The sequence below is a fragment of the Hippopotamus amphibius genome, chromosome 2, assembly GCF_030028045.1.
Source record: "Hippopotamus amphibius kiboko isolate mHipAmp2 chromosome 2, mHipAmp2.hap2, whole genome shotgun sequence".
Taxonomy (NCBI): domain Eukaryota; kingdom Metazoa; phylum Chordata; class Mammalia; order Artiodactyla; family Hippopotamidae; genus Hippopotamus; species Hippopotamus amphibius.
This window is the reverse complement of record NC_080187.1, coordinates 176,633,924-176,645,635: the sequence shown is the minus strand read 5'-3', so window position 1 is coordinate 176,645,635 and position 11,712 is coordinate 176,633,924. Positions and strand designations below refer to the sequence as shown.

Here is an 11,712-nt window from a genome sequence, read left to right as displayed (position 1 = left end):
CAACAATGACCACTGTATAGCACAGGGAATTATATTCAATGTTTTGTAATAACCTATAATGAAAAAGAATCTAAAAAACATATATGTATAACGGAATGACTTTGCTGTACACCTGAAACATTGTCAATCAACTACACTTCAATAAAAATAAATAAATTTTAAAGATCTCCTTTTGTATGGCTGATTATGAGGCTTATTTTGACAATATAATATCACTCATTTCCTTTTATCTCCATCAGTACCTAAGCTGGACAGCATACCCTTACTTGGTGGGATAAACAGAAACTTCATTCCTATAGGTTATGTCTTTTTTTTTTTTAAGGTTATCAGTCTTGAGATGATCCCTTGTTTAATGTGATGCCACTATTTTGCATTGGCGAGAACTGCTGAGCAAAGCAGCACTAATAAGCATTCCAATGAAGCCCCTGAGTTCTGGACTTAATATTCCTTGTCCCTTTTGTGGAAGAGAAACCAAATTTCCCCCTGGTAATTGGGATCTATCAACCCGACATGCAGTACTGTCCTTAGACCCAAATGAGATAATCCTCTGCCCTGGTCCCTGTCCCATAGAAGACCTTAAATAGGCCCCTTCCCAGTCATGGCCTTAATCATGGGGTAAAGATTTCAAGGAACCAAAGAGGCATGTCCACCTAGAGCCTAAGTGCATACTTTCTGATCAGGTTCTGGTTCCCAAACCCAGGAATTTCTTTTCAAACTTTCCCAAGTCTATAAATCTGGCTTTCCAAGATTTGCTATAGATATGCATATATAGTTATCATATATATATTTCTTGACATAGAAGGATAGAATTTTATGTACTCAAGATTTTGTTACCTTGATTTATAACTTTTAAATATTTCAACATACAGCTTATGAATTTCCATTTTCACTCTTGCCTCAGTCTCCACAAATGTCAGAGGTTGATCCTTTTCAGTCTTCTGGTTCAGTGGCATGAGAAGGCCAAAGTGGTTGAAGAATAGTCTCAGCTGTGCTTCCTTTGGGAGCATTCTTCTCTGGGGCACTTGGGTCTCTGAAACTACTAAACCAATGTTCAAAAGAATGGGAAGTGTAAATTTCCCCAGTAAATTATTTGGACTTATTGTTAGAGTGACTTTTTCTATTTTGGGTTCACATATTCCAGCTTTAAAACAGATAGCATTGTATATATTGGCCACTGCTTTCAGATATGTACTGCATCAAATAGACAGCACCCCAAACTTGCAAGGTTTTCACCTCCCAGTTGGTACAAAAGCTGAGAATTCTTTAGGCCATTTCACTACAACATCAAGCCAGGTGTTTCTGAGTGTTGGAGCATAAGTCCAGTGCATGCTGTGGGTATAAGCCTATGATCACACTTCACTTTCCATAAAAATAAGTCCAGACACAATATTGTATGTGATATTATAGCAACAGATAAGGCACTAAAGGTATTCTATGAATCAATAAATGGTACTGCTGGCAGCAGCCCTGTGGATAGGAAAGAAAAATAAATAGATAATTTATATCACATAAATACAGTATACATTATGGCATATATTACACATATAACAAATATATTTTATAGTATATTTTATATATTTATGACAGTATATATTTTATATATATATAATTTATACATTCTATATTTATAATGAATAATTTATAAGTATCTGTATTAAATAGTGTTTTATAATACTTTATATTAAGTGTATATCTATAAATGGGTATATATGATGTATAAATATATAATATTTCTCCCTATGAATTGAGATTGGATATAGAGGGATAAAGATAGAGATAGAGATAAACATCCCTATAGAGATAAGCATCGTCCCATTTCATAAAAGAAGGGTTTTGAACTCTATTCAGCCTGCTGCAAGGCACACAGTCCGCTCAGAGTCAGGTGAGATATGACACTCTACAGGGTGTTGACCATTTACTTTTGCATTGCAGCTTGGGCATGTGGTAGTTATGGTAGACAGACTAGTGAAGGGAAATGCATGTTGTTGATTTTATGTAGAGATGTCAACTAGCTGCTATGCCTACTTCTAGTGCCAATGAAGCAATTCTAGAATAGCTGGGGAAAGAGGCTAACTGACATCCACAGGGACAGGTCATCTTGTTCCTATACAGTGAATAACCTTTAAGAGGCTTTTACATGGGAATGAATGCTGTCATTCTTTCTGCTTTTCTGAGAAGTTCAGCTACACACCTCTCCACAGAACTCTATGCCAATAATTTTATAGCTTATTCTTTCTTAGACCCTGAATAACCAAACAAACCATTAGGCCTGCCCACAATTAGTAATATTTGTACCACAAGCCACCTTTACTTCCAAGGAAAGTGTACAACTTGGAACTTCCCTGAGGTTCTTCCCATTAGAAAGTTTTTTCCTTCACCACTAGAATTTAATGTGATGGACATTTGCTTACAGTTGATACCATCATAACATGTGTAACTATTCATAAATAGGCTGCATCTTCTCCATTCTTAATTAGTTATAGAGAATTTTCAATGTTCAAAGACAGAGATGTAGTGAAAGAAGAGGAGACCTGGGAGTTTGAGCCTCCTACTCATTCAGGCTACTGTTTTTACCTTCCAAACTGTCTATGGAGCCTTTTCTTAACTTCAGTTACAATTCAAAACTCGCAGCTTTGTGAATTACCCAATAAGTAGATCAGAGCAACACACTCAAGTATGGCATATGTTATTTCCAAAATACAAAGGAATTCACTGAGAATTGAGCCTCTTTCTCTGCTGAGTATTACAAGGTGCAGAAACTTTCGAAGAGATACACTGGTGTGCTCCAAACCACTTGGAGATGTCACTGATGTGGAAAGCCCCTGAAATTTTGATGGATTCATCTTATTATCTGGCACACATGAGTCTTACTAAGGCATCTAGGGTACTTAGTACTCCTAGCTCACAAGGTCTAATTAGCACGACATCATTAGAGTAACGGACCAACATAATATTCCATGGGATACCAAAACCCTTAAGTACTCTCTCTGACAATAATATGAGAAGGATCAGGAAAATTGTGTCAAAGTCTGAGTTCCCAAGGAAGTAATTCTGAGATGAAGACTAGTATGCTGGAAACTTTTTAGGGAGTGCTATCAGTATCAATTCTTATTTGGAGTTAGGGGAAATGAATGTGGAAGAGGAGAAGTTAGAAGGCAGTAGTTAGAACAAGGCCTCAGCCAATCTTGCAAGGAACTCTGAACCTGGAATTGTCCCAAGTAGACTGTTAAGCAATCATTGGATGCAAATTACACAGAAAGGAAGCATGGCCTTGGATACATCAGCTCTCCTTAGTCAAGGATACTCTAAGAAGGGCAGAATGATGAAAGATGTCAGACAGCAATCTTCTCAACAGCTGAGGGAAAAAAATTTTCTCTCCTGAAGAGGAGAGCTACGTGGCAGGTCATAATATACATGACATCCATCCCTACCACTTGCATCTCATTTCACTTGAGATCTAGGAGTAGCTTCTTCAGGACTCTGCTGAACCTCTTATCATGTAGGTATCTTATAAGAGGAAATTTAATGGGATGAATTACAATACTTCCTTTTTAAAATAAATAAATAAATTTATTTATTTATTTATTGGCTGCGTTGGGTCTTTGTTGCTGCGCACAGGCTTTCTCTAGGTGTGGTGAGCAGGGGCTATTCTTTGTTGCAGTGTCCATAACATATGAATGAATAAAGAAGACGTCGTATATTTATACAATGGAATACTACTCAGCCATAAAAAGAATGAACTAATGCCATTTGCAGCAACATGGATGGAATTACAGATTTTCATACTAAATGAACTTAAGTCAGAGGAAGACAAATACCATGATATCACTTACATGTGGAATCTAAAATATGATACAAATGAACTTATTTACAAAACAGAAACAGATTCACAGACATAGAAAATAAACTTATGGTTACCAGAGGGGAAAAGAGGGGGAGGGATAAGTTAGGAGTTTGGGATCAGCAGATACACACTACTATATATAAAATAAACAACAGGATCCTACTGTATAGCACAGAGAACTACAGTCAATATCTTGCAATAACCTATAATGAAAAAGAATATAAAAAAGAATGTGTATATGTATAGCTGAATCACCTTACTGTACACCAGAAACTAACACAACATTGTAAATCAACTATACTTCAATAAAAAAAACGCTTTTTTCAGATATGTACCCCTCTCAAAGCTGAAGGCCTCTCATGTCTTTGAGTACATGGATTAGCGTGGTATTCCTGATATACTTTTCCTCCAGAAACAGGAGTAATCTACCAGGCATTGTGCTTCCTTATTAGTGATAGGAGGTGCAAAATGTGATAATATTTTTCCTTTACTTTGAAGAGGATGTCCCAACATTCTGCAAATTTTTTTTCCAATTTGACAAATATAATTGTATGCATTTAAAGTGTACAATGTAATGATTTATATACATATAAAATATAGAATGATGACCAAGATCAAGAAAATTAACACATCCATAACCTCATATAGTTAACGTGTGTGTGTGTGTGTGTGTTGAGATTACTTAAGATCTAGTCTCAGCAACTTTCAAGTACAGGATTTCATATTATTAACTATAGGCATCATCCTATACATTAGATCCTCTGAACTTGTTCTTCTTATAACTGAAAGTGTGTACTCTTTGACCTATATCTCCCCATTTCTCCCTCATCCCAGCCCCTGAAACCACTGTTCAATTCTCTGTTTCTATGAAATTGGCTTTTTTTTTGGTTTTGTTTTGATTCCACATATAAGTGATACAATACAGTATTTGTCTTTCTTTCTCTGGCTTATTTCACTTAACATAATTCCCTCCAGACTCATTCATCTTGTCACAGATGGCATGATTTCATTTTTTTATGGCTGAATAATATTCCATTGGGTATATATACCACATTTTCTTTATCCATTCATCTATTGAAGGATATTTATGTTGTTTCCATATCTTAGGTACTGTGAATAATTTTGCAATGAAGACAGGTGTGCAGGTATCTCTTCAAGATACTGATTTCATTTCCTTTCAATATATAGCTAGAGTAGAATTTCTGGATTATATAATAGTTCTATTTTTAATTTTGGGGGAAAATCCATACTGTTCTCTGTAAACTTTCATGCTGTTTATAGTAAATTAGTGGCTGCACCAATTTACATCCCCACCAAAAGTGCACAAGGGTTCCCTTTTGTCCATATCCTCACTAGCATTTATTTTTTTGATAATAGCCATTCCAACAGATGTGAGGTGATATCGTGGTTTCGATTTGCAGTTTCCTGATGATTAGCAATGTTGAGCACATTTTTATATATCAATTGGACATTTGTACATCTTCTTTGGAAAAATGTCTATTCAAGTCTTTTGCCCATTTTTATTTAGATTAATTGCTTTTTTGCTATTGAGCTGTATGAGTTCCTTATATACTTGGGATATTAACCCCTTACAGATATATGGTTTGCAAATATTTTCTCCCATTCTGTAAGTTGCCTTTTCAATGTACTGATTGTTTTTTTTGCTCTGTAGAAGTTCTCTCATTTAATATAGTCTCTCTTGTTTATTTTACTTTTTATTGCCTGTGCATTTGGTGTCTTATCCAAGAAATCACTGCCAAGACCAATGTCAAGGAGTTTTTGCTCTGTTTTCTTCTAGGAATTTTGTAGTTTCAGGTCTTATATTTAAGTCCTCAATCCATTTTGTGAATTTCTAAAATTTTAATGATGTAGCAATTTCCTCATTATGCATAGAATTTAATTCCCTCCCTTGAAGACACATGTGTATTACCAAAGCATCCAATGCACTTGCAATTTCTTCCTTAAATGGTTTGATAGCATGTCATTAATGTAATAGGTAATTATAATGATCTGTAAAATGTTCAGATGGTCCAGAACTCTTCAGACTATATACAACAAAGTGTGCAACTGTAAATATATACTGTTGTTCATTCCATGTGAATGCTAACTACTTCTAATTCTTTTTGTTAAAAATGATGGAAAAAAATTTACCAGAACAATGATCACATATCACGGTACTTAAGGCTGTATCAATCTGCTCCAGCAAAGATACAGTACAGCAGCTACAATTAAGGCTACTACTAGGTTGAGTTTACAATAGTCCATTGTCATTCTCCAGGATCTGTCTGGCTTTTGTAGGGGCCACAGTGGTGAATTAAATGGAGATAGGATGGAGATCACCATTTCTATATATTTTGGGTAACTTTTTGTTATAACTATCAGTATAGAATGTAATATACTTTTTGAAACACTATCTTGGCCTGTGCATGGGACAGTTTCAGTGTCTTGCCTTCTACTATAGCTGTGACTCACAGGGCAAGGAAAGTGTGGGAGTTTTATCAACTGCCAAGTATATCCATTCAGCTTATGCGTTCAGGAAATGGTGTAATGATAATCGGGGGTTGTCATTTGATGGACCCACTATGCACCAGATCTAAACAGAACTCCATATATACCTAACTTCCATATGCCTCCATTCAAACAAAACGGCACAGCAACCCTTCAGGAATCCAGGTATAAATGTCAGAAACTCTGTGTCCAACAGTCCTCAAAATGTGCTATTCCCTTTTTCATGGTGTGTGATTATATAAGTAAATAGTCCCTGGTTCCTTTGGGAAAAGTACTGGGAGAATCATTGTATACCTACTGAGTTGTCGCACAGTCCTTCCTCCTGGCATTTTTATTAAAGCAGCCTTGGTGATGCCATGTTTCTCAGCCCCTATCAGAAGGATAGGTAAGGGTTATCTTAGTGTGTTACACATAATAGATCCATTCAAATACCTTCTTGAGTCTTTAGACTCCTACCTCTACAGTATATCTGAGGAATTTCGGCATTTCAACTTTAATAGCAGTTAGCACCTAGAAAAGATGTCTAGTTGGTTTCATATAAACAAAAAATATTTTTAAATTTATTAACTGTATAAATATAGGCTTTTGAAGGTGATGGCATAAGCAGAGGAAGGCCCACAAATAGGGATTATTTTCAAGCAAAGGAGCAATTCTGATACATTTTATTACCAGAGATGCATTAGAGTACAGGAGTTAAGATAACAGATCTTGGATCAAAACTGCAAGACTCTGTGTTCAGGCTTATTGCTTAATAGACATTGAGGATATTTAACATATTTGTGCCTCAGAACCTTCCTCTGTGAAATGAAATAAGAGTATCTACTTCATAAGATATATGAACAACACCTAAACTGTAAAAAGCACTATATGAGTCACATCCATTATCACCTTCCCCAGGATACAAATGATGACTAATCAACTCCACTGACTCATGAAAGAAACTTCAATTAACAGGTTCCTTTCTATTCTTTAGTAACCATATTAAATAACAGACTGCACAATTCCTTGAAAAAGAGAAGCTTTACATAGATTTTATAAATATTTCATTTTTTATTTGCTGAAATATTTTAAATTTATCTTTATGGGAAAGACACAATGATCTCAGTGTAACTTATTCAAGCAGAGTACACAATTCACCAATCACATTTGTTTCCCACAAAAGAGAGACCTCTTTAAGTATTTGGGGGGACTTCAAACCTACAAAATAGAATTTAATCAAAGATCTCTCTGAACACCACTGCAGACAAAAGAATACTGTTTAATAATAAATTTTAAATATTTTTTCATAATTAAAGCTATGGTTTAAAATTCATCTTTGGTAAGACCTGAACAAGGAAATATGAGATAGTGGTAGAAATGAGAAAAGATTTACAAATGAGGAGTGCTAAATGCTAATGACAATTTGCTAGGAAGAACAACAGGAAAAAGCTGAAAGAGTGGAATATGGGCAGAAAGTCAAATACAAAACTGATTTGAAAGGAAAAGGGCGATAACCTGGCAACCAGAGGCGTGGTTTCTGGTACCTGGTTCTCTCTGGTGACTTCTGGCTGTGTGCGCTTCGCCAGACTGCAGTCACCTCTCCATTCCTGGGGTTCAGCATGTGCAACTGAGCAGATTAGAACTAATGGTGTTGGTAACTTATTCTAGCTTTAAATTCTAAAATTCCAACAGAGGATTAATAATTCCCCCAACTGCCAGATAGAGAAGTTTAATAAGGAGGCAAAATACATAGAAACTGGGGAAATAAGAAGCAAAGTAGTAACAAAGATAATTAAAATCAAGATATGTAGAAAGTAGATGAAAGATAATAAGAATGCCGTTTGTCTGTCAATAGAATAATTGGCCAAATAAAGGAAAAAAATATTATTTGATCAATTACATGGCATTGTCTTAAGACCATGTAGATTAAAAAGGACATATGATTTGGTTTTTAACACTTAGATGTACAGTGTCAAAGAATGCCATCACTTCTAATTTAATGATGAAATAGAAACCATAATTTAATAAATAGTATATTTTAGGTATACAACACTGCCTAAGTCTTGGGTATTTCTCTGAAATTGTATAATGTCTTTTCTGCAACCAGCATAAGCGAGCATCTATAGCTCCATATCTTCATAGAAATCCACTCAGGAAACTTTCCTGTAATGTGCGAGAAGACTGCACAGTCTCCTCATTGCCACTTTTATCTCTTTGTTCCTGAATGTGTAGATGACTGGATTCAGAAAAGGAGTAATAAATGCATCAAAAATAGCAAGATATTTATCCAGGTGTGATGTGGGAGAAGGCCACGTGTAGAAAAACATCAGTGGCCCAAAGTACAAAACCACCACAGTGATATGAGCTGACAAAGTGGAAAGGGCCTTGGATGACCTACGAGAAGCATGTTTCCAAATAGTGAACAGAATGAAGATATAGGAAATGACCAGCAAGACAAAGGAGCCCACGGAAATGAGCCCACTATTGACATTTATCATGAACTCCAGTCCTTGGGTGTTTGTGCAGGCTAGTCTGAGGAGCCGTGGAAGGTCACAGTAAAAACTATCTAGTACATTAGGGCCACAAAAAGGTAAATTTACTACAAAAACGAATTGAACGATTGAATGGATAAGGCCAGTGATCCAGGAAGTGACTAAAAAGTACAGACACGTTCTTGGACTCATGATGGTCTGATAGTGGAGAGGCTTGCAGATGGCCACGTATCTGTCAAAGGCCATGGCGATGAGCAACGTCATCTCAGTGCCCCCAACAGTGTGGATAAAGAAGATCTGGGCAATACATCCACAAAAGGAGATGGCTTTGTGCTACTTGAAAATATCCCAAATCATTTTAGGGGCTGTGATTGAGCAAAATACCATATCAGTGACTGAGAGGTTAGCCAGGAGGAAATACATGGGGGAGTGCAGATGAGAATCCAAGGATACAGTGAGCACAGTGACAAGGTTTCCCAGCATGCTTGCAGAGTAGAACAGAAAGGAGAAGACAAAAAGGAGGAGCTGGATCTCCCATGAATTGGTGAATCCCAGGAATACAAACTCTGATACCATGGAGTGATTCGTTACATCCATTGGCTCAGACACCAGGATCACTTTTCACGTTATCTAAAGGAAGAAGGAAAACGAACAAGCATTGCCATGGCAAGTATTAGTATTCGAGAAAGAAAGCCTCCAGTCCATGGAAACAATTATCATATTAACATCTCACACAACCAATAATCTTCACTGCATGCACATCTGACTTCTACCTAGACGAGTCGGCTGGTTCCCATATGGCATCATGATTTTCAAAACTGCAACTACTGAATTCTTCTTCCTTTGGACCTCTTTCCCTTTTGCTTTCTTCTAGTATTACATGGATATTTCCTGTTTACTGCTGCCCAATATGTTCTACTTCAATAACATATAAGGTCATCTTCAAACTCTTTTGACTATGATTTCTTAAAAATGGATATGATTTCAGCCATTCATATGAGCCACCTAACAATTCCCCGTGCACAGCTTACAGCCTTCTAAGTCTCTGTTCTGTCACTCATATTGCTCAATTAGAGCAATATGAACCCTCAAAACTTTCTTTCCTTTTTCTGGTGGGGGGCTTGATCAGAAAGACTTGGGCCCCTTTCCTTCCTTCCTTCCTCCACCCCTTCCTTCCTTCCTTCCTTCCTCCCTTTCTTTCTTTCTCTTCCTTCCTTTCTTTCTTTCTCTTTTTTTCCTTCTTTCTTTCCTTTTCTTTCTCTCTCTTTCTTTCTTTCTTTCTTTCTTTCTTTCTTTCTTTCTTTCTTTCTTTCTTTCTTTCTTTTTCTTTCCTTCCTTCCTTCTTTCCTTCCTTCCTTCCTTCCTTCCTTCCTTCCTTCCTTCCTTCCTTCCTTCTTTCTTTCTACCTTCCTCCCCCCCTCTTTCTTTCTCTCTCCTTCAAAATTTCTCTCATTCTATTTTCAGGTCATAAAATCCAATTCTCAACATCCCAGCTCAAATGTTCCCTCATTTGTGGAAGCTTCCAAATCGGCACAAGTGTCTATACTCCCTCTGCATTGTTAGCATTTATTTTACTTTCTCATGATTATATAAATTTCCACCTCTTCAATTAAAACATAGCCCTTGGATACAAGAGTCATGTCTAGTTCCTCTGAGTAGCCCCCACCTCCATCACAATCACCAATAGTGACTAATACAACCAGGTACTTAATGAGTTCTTCACACTCGTTGAATCAAGAAAGCATATCATAAGTGGCCATCCTCAAAAAATCTACAAACAATAAATGCAGGAGAGGGTGTGGAGAAAAGGGAACCCTCCTACACTGTTGGTGGGAATGTAAATTGGTGCAGCCACTATAGAGAATAGTAAGGAGGTTCCTTAAAAAATGAAAAATAGAGTTATCACATGATTTAGCAATTCTACTCCTGGGCAGATATCCAGAGAATATGAAAACTCTAATTCCAAAATATGCACGTTCCCCAATGTTCATAGCAGCACTATTTGCAGTAGCATGGAGCAACCTGAATGCCCACTGACAGATGAAAGGATAAAGAAGATGTGAGACATTATATCTATATCTATATCTATATCTATATCTATATCTATATCTATCTATATCAACGGAATATTATTCAGCCATAAAAAAGAATGAAATAATGACATTTGCAGCAACATGGATGGAACTAGAGATTATCATACCAAGTGAAGTAAGTCAGACAAATATCATATAATATCACTTATACGTGGAATCTCAAAAAATGATACGAATGAACTTATTTGCAAAACAGAAACAGACTCAGAGACATAGAAGACAAGCATATGGTTACTAAAGGGAAAGGGGGTGGGGAGGGATAAATTAGGAGTTTGGAATTAACAGATACACACTATTATATATAAAATAGATAAAAAATAAGGACTTACTGTAATAACCTCTAACGGAAAACAATGTAAAAAAGGATATATATACATAATATATATAATAACAAAAACAAAAATAGAAAGCATATCATAATTCAGTAAGGTTCATATTAGCAGTATGTTTTGCATTACCAATCAAGTTATCATAGGATCCCAAGCCTCATTCTTACAGTTGTTTAGCCACACAAATTACATTCACACAAGAAAATTCTGTCATCAAAAGAAATACAGGATATCAATTCTTAATTTAAAATAGTCAACAAAGGGCCTTTGATATGTTTCAAAGCGGAAAAAAAATTTTTATTTTATAAATGATGCTCACTCATTGTATCCTCAAAGATAAGAACTCTGGTGGGCTTCCTAGGTGGCGCAGTGGTTAAGAATCCACCTGGCAATGCAGAGGTCACGGGTTCGATCCCAGCTCCAGGAAGATCCCACATGCCGCGGAGCAACTAAGCTCGTGTGCCAAA

At 36.4% G+C, this 11,712-nt stretch overlaps 1 protein-coding gene across 1 annotated transcript; it reads right to left on the bottom strand.

Annotated features, from left to right (window-relative positions):
- Window positions 1-8,481: 8,481 nt before the first annotated feature.
- On the bottom strand, window positions 8,482-9,429 carry LOC130845886 (olfactory receptor 4F15-like). Its single transcript, XM_057723719.1, is given in 1 exon segment — window positions 8,482-9,429. A coding segment is annotated over 1 exon segment (939 nt). The 5' UTR covers window positions 9,421-9,429.
- Between the last annotated feature and the right edge of the window lie 2,283 nt (window positions 9,430-11,712).